The 19,797-nt window shown below is 39.3% G+C and overlaps 1 protein-coding gene across 1 annotated transcript in view; it reads right to left on the bottom strand.

Moving 5' to 3' along the window:
• Positions 1-1,805: 1,805 nt before the first annotated feature.
• olfm3a (olfactomedin 3a) overlaps positions 1,806-19,797 on the bottom strand; it is a 34,817-nt gene continuing 16,825 nt past the window's right edge. The window contains exons 2-6 of the mRNA XM_044104600.1: positions 11,105-11,248; positions 8,366-8,521; positions 6,222-6,441; positions 4,175-4,281; positions 1,806-3,210 (exon numbers count right to left, since the gene is read on the bottom strand). Of these exons, the coding sequence (XP_043960535.1) occupies positions 2,533-3,210; positions 4,175-4,281; positions 6,222-6,441; positions 8,366-8,521; positions 11,105-11,248 (1,305 nt within the window). The 3' untranslated portion in view covers positions 1,806-2,532. The remainder of the gene's footprint in view (positions 3,211-4,174; positions 4,282-6,221; positions 6,442-8,365; positions 8,522-11,104; positions 11,249-19,797) is intronic.

Genomic DNA, 19,797 nt, shown 5'->3' with positions numbered 1-19,797 from the left:
TATTTCTTAAACTCCTCTGACCTCTGAAAACAAGAATTCAGTTCACAGCTTTTGAACTTATTGCAAATTGTTCCCAAACTATACACAATTACAAGTACAGAGGTGACCTCTAATAATCACCTAAATTTTCCTGAGGAAAAAAACAAACAAAAAAAAAATTATCGATATTTTTGTTATTAAAAAAATATCGCTTCTTCTAAAAGTTACATATTGCAGCTTTAAGGTTTGAACTAAATGTCTGTGGAGGTGTACATCTCTTTCAGCTTGTATATATTATGAAGCCTAGGCGAAAATTCAAGCTGGGAGACAAAACACAGCCGTCACACATCAGACACTCACCACGCCCCCGCCGCAGCCAATCAGGACAGGTGCGCCGCACCGCTTCAACCAATCGTCGTTCACGGATCCCTTCAAAGGACAAGCCTCCCTGGATCTTCTCGCTCGTCAGCTGTGCTTTGACCCACCTCCTCCCCATCTCCACCATCATCCCAGGGACATCTTCCTAGCTTCCTCTCTGCTCCTTCATTCAAGGCTCCGTTCCACCACCAGTATTCGGACCGGGGGGAAGACTACCCTGAGCTAAACCTGGACCGATCACCTGCCTGGTGATCCTCAGCTCACAAGTCTTCCGCCGGGTTCGAGCGCCAAAGTTTTTGTATCATTAAATCTTCTAACTGCTTCTCTTTCTCTGTGTGAGTCTATCCAGATTGAATTAAGGTATCAGAAAAAAAAAAAATCCAACTTACACCGGATCGCATATTATACAAACAAACTAGGGCATTTGGGTCAGGGGTTGGTTGCATGCAGCAGCATATTTATTTTTCTCTTGGGAAAGTTGTCAGGTTGTGCTTTTGAGTCATTGATGTTCCTGAGGAAAAAAAAAAAAAAAAGTAATCTGTGCCATGCAAATTCATCATGGAGGAGACTCATTGAAAGAGGTTGTGCTCAGTATTCATAGCCGGCCCTGAACCTCGGTGTATTATGAATACCGTATGTCCAGACTGGCTCTGTACGCAATCTAGCAAGAGCCCAGGCAACAGGTTTCATGATTGGAATAAACTAAAATAAAACCACATTTCCATGAAAGTCGGCATGCTGTGTAGAAGGTAAACACGGACAGAAAGAGGACATTTGCATACAGGTTTGACAAAAAAAAAAAAAAGAAAGAAAAAAAATGTCCCCATTTTTCATGGGAAACAGGGAAGATTCTTCAAAAATGATGGAACAGGGACAAGAAAAGAAACATCTGGAAGCTGTGGAAACTAGACGTCGAAGCCAAATGTTTTCTAAGAGGCTACGACAGTTTGGTGATCGTTTTGTTTTTAGTTTGTTACAGACCAACAAACTTAACACAATAAACAAGTACAATTTTCAGGTTTTTACACATTTATAAAAGAAAAAGCGATAAAAAAATTTATTCCTTAATCATAAATCTCTTCAGGTTTTAAGACCATTACAAAACCTTTTTTTGGGGGTTTGGGGGTATGCCAGTTTTTATGGAAAGTAGGAAAAAATGGCAAAATCTTTGTTTTGATGTGGAATTGAATTCAGTGAGAAGCCAAAGAAATTAAATTTCTTTTCTTCTCTAGCTTTCTAGCAGTAACCAACCTAACAAAGTTAAGTAAAAAATAAATGGTTTATGATTTTATTCACCCAAACCAAATGTTTTACATATAACCCTGGACCATGATGCAGACTCCACCATATTTCACTATGGCTATGGTGTGTAGTATTTTCTTTTATGCCAAAATTACCTAATGTTGATAAGGAAATTAAAAAATATTTGACTCCCATAATTTAAGAAATATTGTTTCTTCAATTTTGCTGTAATACTTTACATAAAAAAACTGCAAACTTCATCAACTAGTTTCCCTTTTTTGATTTTATTATCTCTTCATCAGATCAGATTATTATTATTTTTTTTTTGCATTTAAAAATATTTTCATGAAATGTACAATATTCACTTTTAATGAAAATGCACAGACATTCTTTAGTGGTTTTTGTTTATAAAAAATACAAACATTCTTCTTTCACAGAGACATTGTGTCATTAATAATTTACAGGGTCAATCCCTGACGAAAGCTCAACCGCGTTTCCTTATTTACATTGTGGCGAACAGCCGGCAGGTTGCTTTCAAATATTAAATACAACTTTAAATATACAAACAAAGCAAACACTGGAAAGCCAAAAACATAAAATAAAAAATCTAATTTGCAACAAAAACAACTAGGTGTTTAGCAAAGTACAGTGGACAAGTTTATGACATTCATGCAAAAGATTTGAGTTTTTGGCTGGAAAACTCAACACTCTGCAAATAAGGCATACCAGACTAATCAGCAGCAATGAGAAGTTATATAAAAAAAAGCTTTTTATATTTTATTGTAAAGTCACTGGTGTCCATGCTCAGGAATACAGAGCCAGAAATTCCAAAAGGTTCAAGTAGAGATAGCAAAGTTCAATTCTGATGAAAGGAAACAGTTCATTGGCTGGTCCTGGTCTCACAAACAGCGGCTCTTCTTCGTTGGTTCACATTTAGGAGTCGTCTTCAGTTTTTATGACATGAAACAGAGTAACATTAAAGATCACTTGGTGTCCGTTGTTCCAGGCGTACAGCGCCCGCTCTCTGGCGTTATAGTCAAGCATGGACATGTGAAAGTACTGGTTGTGGAAAGGGATGTCTATGTATTCGTAGCTGGACGTCTTGGTGGAGTACGCGTAGTAAACCTTCGCTCCTGACAGGTGGGAATTGGTGATATAAAGCGTCCCGCAGATCATGAACGATTCGCCCGCGTTCCTCTTGGAGTATTCCGTATTCCAAGTCTTCAGCACCTGCAGGGTGTCGGGGTCTATCTGTGAGATGACAACGTTGCCGGCGTTCTGATTGGTGGCGTACACGGCCCACATTCCCAGTTCGTCGGCCATGACGTCGATGTCGGAGTACCCTCCCCAGGTGTACGGGTACATGTTGTGGAAGCCGGCGAACTCCAGGGCTCTTTGGGCGAGTACGGTGCCCGTCTCGAAGTTGTACTTGACGATTATGTTGCTCTGGTACTTGTTGTAGTAAAGCGAGCCGTTGTAGACGATGTGGTTGGTTCCCTCCCATTTAAACGGGAGGCTGTAGGTTTGTGAAACCACTCCCGACACAAAGTCGTCTATCGTCTTGTACTCGCGGACAATCTTGCTGTTGGTATAACTGTCCATGTACCAAACCTACATCAGAGAGGACAGAGGAATTAGTTAGAGTTGCACCTGATTCTGCGGGGACTGGCTACATTATTCCACTCTCTCAAATTCTTTCACGGTAACATCGCAAAGTTTTTATTTTACAAGGTTTTATGTAATCAACCAACTTTGAGAAGTGGATAATAAGAAATTGGAAGGAAAATAGTTTGTGGAGGTAATACCTCAAAATAAATTCAGTGTGATGGAAGACTCTACTTCTCTTATATCATCTACACAAGAAAAACGTATTGAAGTTTCTTCGTATATCCCAATATTCGGGGCATAAACTCCGGCATGCATTTGTACTCGGCCCAATTTACTCGTATTCCTCTAAATAAAATCCAGTGCAACTTCAGAATGTCACTTTAAATATATTTTTTCTGTGAAGGCCTCTGAGACGATTGTCAGTACGTATCAATGTCTTAATGTTTCCAAAAGTAATTAGTTTCCTGGAGAGTTCCTGAACAAACAGCATCATGAAAACCACGCGACACACCAGAGGTGTTATTGGTAAATGTTCATTAGTTAGAAAAGTTGCTACCAGGACTATACATATGCATACCAATCTTTTGGGGATATTATTATTGTTATTAAAAAATTTCCATCAATATTTTTTTTTGTGTGTGTGTGTTGTACTAAATCATAAAATTTGAAGGATATACATTAACGTTTATGCTGGTTCTGTGACAAAATGTGAAAGAGTCTATGTCTACACATTTGCAACCCACTGTATGACATCATCAGCTGTCATCATTGGTAATTCTCTATATCATTATATCAAAAAATTACAGAAAAAATAGAAAATGGTCCAACCAGAATCAATGCTTTAGTCTTTCTCTTACTGTTAAAAATCTAAATCTACTCCACAAGCGTTCCCCTCTCAGTACCTGCTCTGATCTTTGGGGGAAAAAACCCAAAAACAAACAACAAACCCAATCTTATCACGACTCACCCTGTTGTTTCGGGTTGTTGCAAGCGGATCCGTCATCCAAGCCCCAAACCGGGTTCCAGATGTCTTTATCGTAACGGGTCCAGTGATTTTCATTAATTTCCCGCATGCTGTTGATACAGAAAAGGAGCAATAAGATGTTCTGGGGGTGGTTTCAGTCTCTAACTAGATTCCTCAAGCCAATTTCATGCCTGCGTCGCCAGGGAGCGTGCCCCCTGTGCATACTAAGATACCACCGACAGCCGCATACTTTATTTAACTCAAAGCTTAATTGTCCAACCGTTGTTTGAATCTAAAAGTTACTCTGCGTTCACGGGGCTTCCACAGTTTTTTATCGCGGCGGCGGCGAGCCTTAGTTCAAAACCAACCGTCTCTTAAATAAAACTGCGGTTTCCCCCTCTTGCCTCCTCCTAAGCAGAAGGAAACAGAGCCTTAAAAGCTCAGGGTTAGTTAGTGATTCAGACCCTGAACTTCTGACTAATTCATAGCATCACAAACTTCTCTGGAAAAGCGGGGCTGCAGTCGAAGAAGATTAACACCACAAGCTGCTTCGTTTTCTGCTCATTAGAAGGCGATGAGGGAGGACATGTTACTCCTAATTGCCTCCTTCAAGAGATCGTGGAAGATTTTGCTGTTAAAAGCCATCAATCCAAAACAGCCGACACGAGCGCGGACCGCGTTGGCCTCGTTGTGTCGCACTGGAATGAAAGTGAGGGAGCTAACCATTAACCACTTGGGATTTCTTTGAAAGGAAGACAATGTACCCATGCTTCAATGCAGCAACTGATTGGACATAACCTGGCAACAAATGCAAAAAATCTTATTAACTGTACCCGCAGAATGGAGGTGGAGAAAAAAGTAGATTTGCAATTCCGAGTGCTTGGAATTCTGAATTGATTCAAAATGCCCCAAAAATGTATTTTAAAATGCATTTTAGCTGTACGTTTTTGATGCTCCTATTATGAATAATTCTTTGATCTATTTTTTTTAATTTAAGAAAAAGCCAGGCAGCTAAGCTAACGTTAATACTGGTAACTTAAGTTGAAGAGTTTGACGCAGAAACATATTTTTGTCCAAATAATAAACGAATGCAATTTGATTCAGGACTGTTTTAAATAAATGTTCTGTATGTTTACACCATCTTTTCCTCTCAGTCACACCATTTAAGCGTAATCTCCACTGGAAAAATTGGTCTCTGAATCAAAAATGGCTTCAGAATTGAATCGTGACTCTAAAAATCGGAATTGCTGACAGATTTGCATCTCTGTCGCTGTAGAATGGCACTTCAGCGCAGTCAGCGCACAATACTCCACTGCTGAAGAGAAATCATACTGAAACTTGTTTAAACTTTGCTACAGAAGACTTGCATTAGTCAGTGGAGTACTGGGGAATACGTAAGGAACATTTTCATCCCAAAAATCCTATGCCAAGGTGAAGTTTCTAGGTGGGAACATCACAGCGTGGAGTGAGTGGGTCAAAAATGACACCTGACCGGAGCAATGCATCTGACCAAAAAACGTACTCTGTAAATGTTCAGCTTCCTCTGTTATTCCCATAACTTCATTTGTGATCTAACTCCACTCATTTATTTTCATGTATTAGGTTGTTGCAGACAATTGTTTAGAATTTTATTTAATTGCACCAAGTCAAAATAGTTAAACTGAGAAAAACGCTTGTGGTGTTCAATTCTTGTTTTACCAGCTGCATACAAGAAGCACTATGAAGCTGTAGACAATCTTTTTTACTCATGTATCCCCTATGGTTATTTTTCTATATGCTACCCGGCAACATAAAAAACGAGGAAGGAGAAGGTATGGATCTGACAACTTCTGGATGCATGTAATATTTCTTCTGCTGGAGTTATTCATTTTCCTATGCAACGCCGGGACTGTTTTTTATTTTTTTTCTGGGTTGTTTTTTTTTTTTTTTTTAATAAGACTTCAGAATAACGCTGAGCTCATGCAGGTTTCACAATATATCAGCTTCCTCGAGACATGATTAAAATTCTGACTTAATCCAGTGGGGAGCGGCGTACACAGACAACTCTCACTTAGTTTGCCCATGCAGCTGCGCAGCCTGGTGTCCAGCCGCAGGACCCGCTGGTACAGCTCGTCGTAGTCGTAGGCCCCGATCTCTTCCTGGATGCCCGTCAACACCACCGACAGGTTCCTGATCTCCTCCTTGAACTGGGAGATGAGCGCGGCGTCCATCTTATACTGCTCCAGCACGGGGATCAACGGCTTCAGCTCGTCCATCTTGTCCTTAAGCTCCTGAAGTGGGGGAGGGGAGGGAAAGGGTGGCGATGGCGGCGGCGGCGGAAAAATGATGGGAGACGGCATGATGATGAGAGAGGCGGGAGAGGCAGTCAGGAGGGAGACAAGGTGCTGTTTGACGGGATCAAAACCTACTTCAAGACGTGATGAATGTGTGAAGCCAGAACAGCGTGGCTATTTGCTGGGAGGGGGGGAAAAAAAGCGTCTGCTGCTACAGTGACAGAAAGGTTTACAGCCAACATCTTCCACAAATGTAAAGTTACAAAGTTTTAAAGTTTCGAAGTCGGCCTTCGATCACCTGAAGAACGTTTCCAGGTTTAATGGACTGAAGTCGCAGCAAGATCTAGAAAAACTCCTCCATGTGTTTATCTTTAGTCGCATTGATTTCTGCAACAGTGTCTTCACGGGCCTGCCGAAAAACAACTACCAAAAAAATTCAGGCAGCTGCAACTGATCAAAAACGCTGCTGCTCGCGTTCTGACTAAAACCAGGAAGATAGAGCACCTCCCCCCAGTTCCACAGTCTTTCCACTGGCTCCCTGTAGCTCAAAGGATAGACTTTAAAATACTTTATGAGTTTATAAATCACTGAACGGCTTATAAATCACTGAACCACAATACATTAAAGATCTACTGTTGTCATAGCAACCTTCCAGACCCTTCCAGTCTTCTGGTTCTGGTTCTGCTCTGCATCCCCAGAACCAGAACCAAACATGGCGAAGCAGCATTCGGCTGCTATGCACCACAAATCTGGCATAAACTTCCAGGAAACTGCAAAACTGCTGAAACATTGAGGTCCTCTAAATCTAGACTGAAAACCCACAGAGCTGCCTTTATATTCATAATAAATGAAACATTGACCAACATATTTGATGTGTGCTAATAATTTTACTGTTGGCACTTGACAAAATGCAATGTCTGTTACTGGATTTAACAATTGTTGATTGTATGAGGTTTATGGAGTTTTCATGATGTAAAGCACCCTGAACTGCATCTCTATACAGGTAAATACCAGAGGACTAAGCTGGAGAACCAACACTGAGGTCATAGATGATTTGCAAAACATGTATTTTTAAAACTTATCGAAGAGAACCACTAAAACTCAAAGGACTGCGGGGAAATAAAAAAAAAAAAACAGAAGAAAAACTCAGCACAGAACAATGGTAGAAAAGTGCTGCGGCAGAACTGGGAGAACAATGACCGGGATATCGAGGCAGAAATGGGCAGTGACATCAGCACTAATAAAACAATGGCATGGCGAGTCCGGCATAGATGAAGCAAAGCAGTAAACGGAACAAAACAAAAACCAGGGGGGGTCTGCAGGTCTATTATCTCTCCTTGTGAGATAATAGAAACAAACCCTCAGAGTTGCGTTTGATTCTTTAGACCAGTGTTTCCCAATTCCAGTCCTCGGGGCCCCCCTGCCTGCATCTTTTAGGTGTTTCCCTTCTGCCACACACCTGGATTGAATCTTTGGGTGATTAACAGGCTCCTGCAGTACTTGGTGGCTGCAGAAGATGTCATGCAATCATTTGAATCAGCTGTTCTGCTATAGAGGCACATCTAAAACATGTAGGCAGGGGGCCCCGAGGACTGGAATTGGGAACCACTGCTTTAGACTCTCCACGGTGGCTCTTAACAACTTTGAGCAGTAATGTTGTAAAACTGTTCCGATATCTAAGGTGAAGAATACTTTTTTACCCAGTCTGAATACCTTTGCCGCATGTCTTCTTTTCTCTCACAACACACCACAACTGTCAAATGAAGGCCACTAGAGCCAACAAAATCCGTCTCTCCTACTTAAAGTGGGAAAAAAGGGTCTAAAACAAGAACTGAATGAAATACAATCAACCCAGGCAACTAAGTGAAGTAAACCCAGGGGTTTAAACGAACCGCTGTGATAACAGAGTGCTTTGGAGTACCTGGAAATTCTTGGCCATGATGGATTTCCTGTCATCTTCAACCTGTCTGAACTTGGTCCTGAGGCCTTTCATTTGGTTCTCCATCTTTATGACATATTGGAAATCCCTCTGAGTGCGCAGGTTCAGCACTTCAATGGACTGAGACATGTTCTGCACCTTAAACGAAAAAGGTCAAGGTTACCAACGACCCGAGACGGTCTCTGTTCGCAGACTGTTCTAATAGCATGTAATCAATACATTGTACAAATGACAGCAAACTACTGTCATTGCACTGTAAAAAAGTCTCTAATTTATGGTAAAATTCTTATTTATATGGTAAAATTCTGGCAACCACAGCTGCCAGTATTTTACTGTGATTAAGAGACTTTTCTTTTTTACAGTGTAGTTAGTGTATATTTTCTTCATATATATATATATATATATTTTTTTTTTTTTCTGCAAGATCAATTTTTATATTTACACTCAATCAGTGTTATTTTCCATAACATAACTGTCATTATAAGGTGATGTCAGGCCTGTGGAAAATGACCGCCCCAGTCAGTGTGCAGCCAAAATAAAGCTATATGTGCTTACATAACACACGCATATTATATTTCAAAAAATTTGAAATTGAGGCATTCGTGAGAATATATTTTTTTATTTGTGGCATTTTCCATATGCTAGGATTATAGGGTTCTAAAATGTTCTCAAAGTATTGGAACTGGTCAGTTTTCCATTACCTTTTTCTATTTCTTTATGGGTAGGTGTGCAGGTTTTCCACGCGTTGGCTTGTTGTGTGTGGGAGGTGGTGATTAATGGACATGGGGTCATGGCGGGTCTAGCTTTTGGACAGTAGCTAGTAGATAGTAGAGAGGGCTGTGTTTACTCTATGAATCACATTTCAGGTACAGGGGAAAGGATCAAAGACAGCAACCTGAGAAATGATACACAGTCTCCACAAGCTGTTTGATTCAGTTCTACTACGGTATTTGTACCCGATTACCACGTTTTTTGGCCAGTCGCCAATTACCGATCTTTTAAAAAGCCTAACTTAACCATTCTGATTTTGGCCGATACCATTTTTTTGTCTGAAAGGTTGCTCAGTATATCAAGAAGGCTGCTGAATTGGCAACAACGGGGTGACTATTGTTAACTGTAAATGTGCAGACATGACCTGGTCGGGAGGTTTGTCAGTAAAACCTCTCACGGGAGAAAAGAAAAGCGCAGTGGTTGATCTTTAGACCTTTGCTGAGGTTGATAACATCAGTGGATAAGACCGGCTTCACATGTAAAAATTGGCCAATCACCGATCTCCCAAAATTAAGGAAAGCGGCACCGATAAATGAACTGGCCGATAAATCAGTGCACCCCTACCCTTAAGGAAACAGAAAAAGATCTTGAAGATTGAAATTGTACAGGACTACATGTGTCGTTGATTAAATGAGGTACAATCTGTCAGAAGTCCAACTGGACAACTTTCATTACTGAAGTTGTGTGAACTCACACTTTCACGTAATCGTTTGATCGCTGATGGGAACTGGGAACTCTAAATTCAGCAGAATAAATGAATGACAACTTTAGAGTACAAATAAAAAAAATAAAAAAAACATTAGTCTAGGTCAAAACCTAATGATCTACCCTGTTCCTCATACCAATCCTGGCCATTGATGGCACCAGGATAGAGCTCATTATCATCTGACATTAAAGTAAAATACCCAACATCAAATGTTCCAAGGGTTTCCCGGCGGAACAACACCATCACATAACTTCTGGTCATTGAGCCAGTTGCTTACGTTTACGTAATTGCAGAAGCAAGTGGCGACTGGACTTCTTCTGTGGTTTCTAGAAGGCAGTGGACCAGTAGTTCATTTGACAGCTTTATTATTGTGTGATTGCTGTGACCAGATTCTGTAAGCCCGATGCTCTCACACGAATAATCATATCCGAAGAAGGCTTGTAGATGAGATGTATATTGTCTTAGAGAAACGACAAAAGCAGCCCAGTGACCTTCTATTAAAACAGTTGGTGCTTAAAACCGGGTCACTCAAAGAAAAGCTGCAGCAACTGGTGGAAAGAAAACAACTCCAGGAGTATTACATGACCAGAGGAAGCTATGTCAAAGCTACTCGTTGCTGATGTGTCGTTCACGAGCGATTGGATTCCTTTGAACGGCTCTATGTGGTTAGTGGTGGGACTCGACTCAGTTAGTGAGAACTGTTCTTTGGTTTTTAGGAATTTGCTTGTGATGCTCTGCTTACACGTCTACAGCTGCTGTTATTTTGATTTAATTAAGGATTATTAAATTAATTAAATACTATAAATAAATACAATTGACAGAAATTGCTGGATTATTTTTATATTTTATATTGGTGCTGAAAAAGAGTTTTTGTTTCTGCTAAAGCAACTCAAACGTTCTTGTCTTTAATTATTCTTCTAAAGCACAAGCAGCCCAAAATCCTTTTAATGCACATAACACTTGGGAGCAAAGAACAACTTCTTTTATTCATTTCTATTTGTTTGACATCATTGAAAAGCCTAGATTACATAACTCAAAATCTCCTAGTAGACGTCTTCATGGTTTGTCGTGGCCATGGAAATGAAAAAAGTTGTTCTAAATGTTCTTAATTATGTCGTTACAGCATGACATATGCTGCAACAAATAAGAACGCTAACAAACAAAAGGTTGCAGGGATTTCAGGTATGTGTGCTTGTGTGTGGCGGACTGGGGGAGGTAAACATCCCTTTTGGAACCGCGCTTACCTTCTCCAGCAGCTGTCGAAGCTGTCTGCTTTTGGCATCTCTGGAGCACAGGCTCTGTTCCGGCGCGACCACGGTGCAGATGCAGCGGCCGTCAGCATCCTGGGCTGAGCTGTACACCTGCCAGCCCTCCCTAGGGCCGATGGTCTGCAGGTAAAAACAAACACAGCAACACTCAGAAGGCATTTTAGGAGTAGCTGAAATTATAGAATGCGCTACATTTAAATCCACCAAAAAATAAAAATAAAAATAAATTCTATTACTCAAATTCAATCTTTTTTTTTTTTTTTTTTTAGAAAGGTTTGTCTCTTTCAGTGAAACACAAACATAGAATTATTATTTCTGTTAATTAAGATTATCTCCTTCCAGCCAATGGGGGAAGAAAATACATTTGACATAAGGACACTCCATCAGACCAATTAAAAAATAATTCTAATAATTCTAATTCTAATCAAAATTTGGGTTTGGATTTAATGAAAACTTTGTGCAATACCTGCTTCAAGGTTGTCATTTTTCAAAAGGTATCCTTAATCGAAGAGCCGAGCCTTGTCAAAACGCATTTGGTTGAGTAATACTGAGTGAAAGGACTCTACAAATTAATTATGACATTTTAGATGGGTTGATCTGATTCGGTCCACAAAATTTAATTAATTAGATCATCACAGATCATACTTCAAAAAGGCCAAATGAAATTGGGGAAAAAAAGCAATCTGTTTTGCTATTTTCAATTTTCATTTAGAGTTTTATTTAAGAGTCAGAGGCCCAATTTCACGCTCAACACAGACAAAGCCACTGCTTTTCACAATAATTAACTTTCGCTACAGTCCTCGGAAAATGCAAATCTGATGAAGATATGACCCTAAAGACTCAGACGACGTATGATGTAGTGACTCAATAAGTTTTCCGAATTTCATTCATAAAATCAATTATTTTCTCTCCATTTCTACGAAATGCATTCCTAATAAAACACATATCAGTTACAGCTTGACATAATGTTAAATATTTCAAGAGGCACAGGCACTCTACTTCTCAGATCAGCATTCTTTTTTTAAAGATCGTGTTTAGAAATAAGTCTCTCTGTCTTTCGGTCATTGACCTCATCATCCAAACTGTGTCATTGCTGTTACTGGATCCTGCAGTGTAATTTTTAAAGAAGAAGTTACCCGAGTTCGGACCTACGCTGAGATGTTAAAAGTTTTCTGACTGAGCGTCCTGCTGCGGGGAGCAGATGCAGGGCTTTAATTACATCGTTCCAGCACAAGTTAAATTCAAGCAGTAAATTCTTCCAGTTTCCTGGACTGACGAAGAAGCTGCAACAGCCTCTTTTCCAGCAAAGGAACTAAGCGGCAGGTTCAAGCCAATCATGCAAATATGATTGTATTCTCTTTAAAGACACGCCACGCTGTTACCGTTGAGTTTTAATTGTGTCGGGCCAACTGTGGTATGTCAGGACTAGCTGTTCTGAAATGTCATTTTTAGACATTCATCTAATAACCCATATTTAACCCTGTTGCGATTCTTTTTTTGTCTCTAAAGCTATAATGTAGCAAACAGAGCAAGCTTAAAGGGGAAGCATTATGTAAAATTGCCTTTTTCTGCACTTTAAATTACGTTATAATATTATTTGCTCATCAAAAACATACCTGGAGTGTTGCTTTGATACTTTCATGCATGTTTGAGAAATCCCTTAATCTCCCATGGTAACCATTCAACTGGGACCTGCTCTGTGAGCTTCTGCCTCACAGAGGACCCCTCCACCACTCTGCTCCTTCAGACTAGCCAGCAGCAATTAGCAAACACCTAGTAGATTTGTGTAAAACGGCACCATGTAGTAGTGGCAGTATTATGTATTAAATCCATAATGCTTCCCCTTTAAAATGAAGCTAAAGTTAAAAAGTGCACAAATGCTCACGTCTGCAAGTTCCTACAAGTCTGATCAAGTTGCATTAGATTCTTTATAAGAAGACATCTCATGCCTAATCAGGACCTCATGCTTAATTTGAGTTGCTAAGCTAGCGAATGGTTAGACTATTACTACAAGACCTAAGGCAGACTTTTGCTGCTCTTGATGTGAAAGTTCAGGCTTGCAGAATCAGAAAGACTGTATAAGTTTAACTCTTATGTGAGACATACCAAGAGAAAATTCAATCTACAAAAAGAAAAGATGAACGCCAGACAGAGATTTGCTAAAGAGAACGTGGACGAAGACCAGGATGTATGGAATGTTGTTGTTTAGATAGATGATTCTCAAATTTAATTGTTAGGAAATCAATATCAGAGGATGTGTTTAACTGTAGCTAAATACAGAATACAGGAAGCATGGAGGTGGAAGGGTCATGGTTTGGGGATGCTTTTTTTGTAGCAGAACTTAGCTAGTTCACCATCATAGAATTCTCTATGATTTTCACTGTTATTCAGAAACAAATATGGCATTATCTGAAGCAAATTAAAACCTGCAGCAGAGCTGGGCCTACCAACATAACAGGAACCCCAAAAAAATACTAGTAAATCCACCAAGGATGGAAATAGTGGAGAGTCAAATCAAAAACCCAAATCCTGATCTCACTGAAACACTTTGTGGTGACATCAAACAGGCTCTACATGCACGAATTCAATGAAACAAGCTGTTTAGATGTTGATGTAAGCATTACTTTTGAAAAGTTCTGAACATCTACTTGGCCGTTCTCATTTTCTTTTTTTTAGCAATCCTGTAGTTTATTCCCTCCCCTGAGGAAAAATTTGTTTTGGACTCCTTCCTGCTTCAGCTGATGCCAGTTTACTAATTTCACATCACAGTTGAGCTGTCACAACCCAAGCTTCTGGGTTGGTTTAATGGCAGGAAGAGGAGGTTTCTAAACGGTTAGAAGTCTTAAATTCTGTCCGCTCTCTATAGAGAGAAACACTGTTTTCTCAGATGTTTACAACAAGTAAATAGATAAGCTTTTCTAATACCAAAATAGTGGCAAGCTTTTTAGAACAACCTGATTCAGGTCCAAACTCTGACAGGGCCACTTCCGAGTCTTTCACTTTGAACCTACAGCGGTTTGCTTTGGATCATTATCAGGCTGCATAACATCAAATTCATTTGAGCTTAAGATAAACCGGTGACTGGTCATTCTCCTTCAGGATTACCTGAAGGAGAAGTAACATTGATGGTTGCTGTTACGACAAGTCCTCAACATCCGAAAGAATCATTAGAGCACTACCACGCTGTTTGACAATGTTGGGATACCTTGGGGGTCGCTGTGATGCTTTCAACATGGAGATTTGTGTCCTATTTGGCCAGCAGTGTCAAGGCAGGAAAAACATCCATGTGTTTAATCCTGAATCTCTCTTATGGATGCTATTTTTCTTAAACAATGACCTCGGCTGAGGTAAGCCAGGACTTTAATCATCGTGCGTTTTTTTTTTTTTTTTGACTCTACTTCCTGTTCTCAGACACACTCTATCCAAGTGTTTACTTCATTCAGCAGCTCTGACAGGAATCAAGCCTGGATCTGCCAGGTTTGAACTCAAAATTGGTTGATGAAAGTTAATCCAGGACTTAACAAGGATACGGTTACTTTTTCACATGGCGACATTTGGTTTATTTATATATATATGCATAAACTGCTAATCTTAAAAAGGAATTTTTTGATTACCATGAAACATTTAAGTGAGATCTTTTTTATATTATTACTGTTTGACTTTTTTATATACAAGTTGTCTCATTGAAATCCAATATCTCATTCCAAAGAGACAAAGACGGCAACAATACAATTAAAAAAACTCAATTAAATAACCTAATAAAATATGTTTTCACTAAGTTTAAGTGTTCTTACAGAAGATAATTTTTTTTCCTAAAAAAAAAAAAAGTTATGTTTGTGAAGACAGAGGTAGTTGTAGTAATTTTCTAATAGAAAGAGATGCAGTAGAAAGAGATAATGGGTAAATTATTGAATGAACGATTATGTAGGTAAACAGCTGCTGAAATAAACAAAGAAAGTAGGACAATGCTGTCAAAGAGTTGCAGAGAGGCACACAGTCAGCAAGTATTACTGAGCTGCAGAATGAACTGGATGGGATCCGGCAAGTTCTGAAAAGAAAAAGTAGGCCAGAAAAACCTCTCCTTGACTTTTTACCTAAACTACTTAAAAATATTCACGAAGCAAAAAACATGAGAGGGTCCTATCACAAAAAAAACAAACCACACTCTGTCCGTCTGATGGGTTTCTGACTGAGCCAAGCTCATGACGCGTTTTTCCTTCCTCGTTTTTCACGATGTGGCGCCTCCTCCATACGCAACGGAGGACGCAACATCTAATTTGTCAGCATTTTCGATCTCTAGGCATGTCGAATGGAAGAGGATCAGGCTTTCAGGGCTACAACAGCTTCACAGAGCTCCAAGCCAAAGACGTGGTCGTTAATCATCCTCACAAAACAGCATAGAGCAGCTCAAAACCCCCCCCTAAACCCAACCCAACCCAACACCCTGTCATCTGCCCAGCAGAGTCGTGCTCTCTGCAAAGCCGTCACACACGCACGCCGACCTGCTTGAGCGGTCAGACACGACGCCCAGACCCAGATATAAACAGCTGCCAAGATGGATTCGCATTTCCTCTGTTTTTGCCTGCTGATCTTCACCAGCCTCTCCTCCTCTTCTTCTTCCCTCCCTTTGTTAGCCGTAGTCTGACTGACAGAGCTTGTTTTGCAGGCGGGTGTACAGCAGAGAATATATTTTGCTGTGGCACCACATTCTGACAGTGATCAATACATCTAATGTCAAAAGTGGGGGCGGGGGGGAAATAAAAATAAAACCTACATATTTCCAGATTTATGCTACTAAAGATTTTGTATTATTTTTGAGTTCATTTTGCTTAAAGAAAGCAAGCTGTCTAATAATTATGTAGGCTACACCTCGATATATGGTGTTGACCTCCTTAAGCCACACTTTCCCTTATTTTACAGGTATACCTGCTGTGCTTAAATCCATTAGGTATTCAGGATTATCCAGCTTGGAGTTAGAAAATACTAACCCCAAATTCTACAAATGAGAATATGGTGAAATGTTTAGAGCCCAATAATACACAAATTCACTGCAAAAGCACTGAATCTTACCAAGTATTTTTGTCTAATTTCTAATGCAAATATCTTAGTAAACTTGAAACAAGACATAACTAACTTATAAGTAATTCTTCAGCTAGATGTAGGAGCTTGTTTTAAGTCAATAATTCCGTAACATTGATCTAAAAGTACTTGTTCCATTAGCAGGTTACTTCACTTATCACAAGATAAATTTTCCATGTTTTGAGTGAAATAATCTGTCAGTGGAGCTAGAAATTTTTCATCAGTATTAAGGAATTTTTGACTTAAAACAAGCTCCTTTATCTTGCTGAAAATGTACTTGCAAGCTAGTTTTGTCTTGTTTCAAGTGTAATAAGATATTTCCACTAGATACTAGACAAAAATACCAGGTAGGATTTTGTGCTTTTGTAGTGTAAACAAGGAGAAAAAAAATGCTTGCGTGAACTCTGCAGCTCTCATGTGCTGCATGTGTGTGCCACAGTTGAAAACATTGAAGTAGCTTTGACTGGAATATCACAGCTGCTACCCAATTCTGTGCTTACACTGTCTGCACTCCGAGAAATTCACTACCTCAGCATTCCTGAAGCTCGAAACTGCAACGGACACCAACGGCTTAATCTGCATTTTGATCCACACAGCAAGTACTTAGAAATAAACAAAGACATTAAATCAAAAACGACACATTGTATTCCCGTGCAGTACAACACTGTGAATTCAACACTACTGATCCCAGTATACACATACTATTAAGAATTGGAGGATATTAAAGGCGACAAAAATACTTAAAAAACATAGCAAGAATATCAGCAATGTCATCATAAGAGACACTGTTCACTATGGATATTTATTTCTATGTAAATATTTGTTATATTCTGGCTTAATTTAGCTAACAAATGTCGTCCTCTCTAGGATAAAATTCAACAGTGTTTTTATGTTAATTGTAGTTGTTGGAAACTGAAAGGCCAGACGTGCAGTTTCTTTAAAAATTCAGAAAACAATCTTTTGTCTCAAATCGTTTTCTTCTTTTTCTTCATTTCCTCAGTGACTTTGCCCATTTGGCATGGCTACAGACTGAAGATTGCTCCCATGTGACTCGGAGCAGAATAAAGCGGCTATAGAAAATGAGTGGATGGACAGATTTCAGGGAGATGAATAAATGCCTAAGCAACACAAATACCAGTCAAAAAGCACAAACATATTTTAATTAATTCTTTTTACCATCTTTTTTTTTTTCATTTTTATTTATGCATTTGACTCTTACCAGCCAAGCATGTAACAAGTAGTTTTAGCCAAACATACAGTAATACAACAGTGAACAAAAGATTTATAAGGAAATAATATATTAATATTATTTGAGAGACTAGAAAAAGCACAATATAATCTAATCCCTTCCCTTTTCTATGCTAAAAACATAATAATTGTTCTCCTTTCTGTTTAGTCTAACCTATCAGAGGCTTTTTTCTGATACAATAAAATATTTAAGTAAAATAAAGGATTATGTCTACATATTAAACATACATATACATATGGAATCATCAAAACGTCATATTATTCACATGAGCAGCACACATTATGCATGCATTCTCATGTATGTGTGTAAATCCAGTGAAAAAACTTCTACAAACCTAATAGCCATTGTTTTTCTGTATAATATAACATCCATGCATTTTATGAGTGTCTCATAAAAATTACCTGACTATAATTACAAATGTTCAATGCCTCGTTTCTTTTATTGCTACACACATGACCGGTTTTTATTCCTTCCCTCAATAATGTTGAACTCTGTTAATTTCCTCTTAAATCCCTTATGCTTCACTGACATGCAGAAGGACATTCCCATTACGGAAAACTACGACCGTCTCCCAACTGGCTAAAAAGTAGGAATGAAATGATTGGCTGTGGCTACTAACACTTCAATTGGCTATGGCTTTGTGTTTACGATTATTTACACAAACAGGGCTGAGAGAAAGCTAGAAAAAAAAAATGACAGCAACACAATGAGGAAACATAAAAACCACTGGAGAGCATAGAAAAGAAAATAAGCTGTATATTAAATTATGATCCTATTTTCAACATGTTATAATGAAATAACAGAAACGTGTGGAGTAATCAGCTGTTACTCTAAATTCTAAACAACATTATCGAGACGGGATTAAAAATCTAAATTTCTGCAGCTCTCATATGCTGCATGTGTGTCCCACAGTTGAAAACATTGAAGTAGTTTTGACTGGAATATGTAGTATTGCATGTAGTATGACTACATGCGGTACTGCATGTGGGAGATGGAGAGTAGCTGCAGGTCACTATGCAACCTAAATCCAAACTGATTGGAGGAGCAAATGAGGTCCAAAGTCAGCTTAGTCAGCCCACAATGCCTTTATACATCAGTTCTGTCAACACAGCAGTGAAACTCAAGAACAACTTCCTTTTCCCCTTCAGTTTTGACTCTTTGAACGTGACGTCACACACTCCAGATAGCGGCCCCACTTTGCCATGAATGACGTCAAAACAACCTACGTGTGCATAAAAATGTAAACTCTGCAGGTGCTAACTAGAGACTAAATTCAATGTTCAAGTCACAAAACCTCTGGAATCTGCTGGGCATGGACCCATGGGGACTGGTCCACACTCTATGTTATTAAACTATATAAACAACCGCAAAGCTGTTCCAAAAGAAAATCAGGCCTATCATGCCAAAACACAATAATCAGGGCATTAGCCACCAGCAGAAATGGAACAATGCCATACTAATTAGTACATCTGAGAACCTAAAAAATTACTTGTCTTGTTTTGGGATTACTCTCGAGTCAACAGTAGTCCATTATTATGAAAAACTGACATAATTAGCTCACAGTGGGAAAAAAAAAATACTTTATGAAATGAAAAACAGTTTAAACCAGTATTCTCAAAGTTTGATGCCCAGGGACAGAATATCCTTCACTCTGCAGGTACCTCCACAATGACTGAGATGACAAAAATTTGTCCTCGCATGGCCTAGAATCCAGACAGGTTCCTATTCTCATACAAGTAAAGGAGAAATACCTCATATTCTCACTTTGAAGGATTCTTTCCATTTGGCACTAGATTAGTAAAGTGCAACTGAAAGAAGAGAAAGAGAAAGAAAGATGCCACCTGCAGGCAGATAAGGAGCATCAACAAGAGCTTCATAAAACTACTAAGAACTAGTGAGGTTCCTGCTGAGGCCTTGCACACTGGACTCAGTACAACTCACCATGACAGGAACAAGAGCTGAAACTGAACTGAACTGAAATGTTTGCTCTATGATGGCAGCAGTAGTGCCTGAGGTGTTGTGACCAGGACTGTCCAAGCACACCAACTGGAGAAAATACGACCAAAACTGTGGCGTCGTTTACCACCGTGGTTGCGACTGAGGTGAGGTGTGTCTGCTTGTAGGCTGAGTAATCTCTAAATGGGGTCCAGAGATCCATCTTCAAGAATAATCTGGTAGGGGGAGCGCTTTCTTCGCTAAAAGGCAAATCACAAAGCAGAGAATGATCGCCTCTACTTCTCCTTCCCTTTCTCCTTGCATCATTACATATTCTTTTCTATATACTAGCAAAAACATAAAAGAAAAAAAAAAGTAGTGACCTTACCCACTGTGTCTATTGTCT

The sequence above is a fragment of the Gambusia affinis genome, linkage group LG21 (genome assembly GCF_019740435.1).
Source record: "Gambusia affinis linkage group LG21, SWU_Gaff_1.0, whole genome shotgun sequence".
Classification (NCBI taxonomy): domain Eukaryota; kingdom Metazoa; phylum Chordata; class Actinopteri; order Cyprinodontiformes; family Poeciliidae; genus Gambusia; species Gambusia affinis.
Note: the sequence above shows the minus strand (reverse complement) of the source record. Positions and strands in the feature narration are given on the sequence as shown.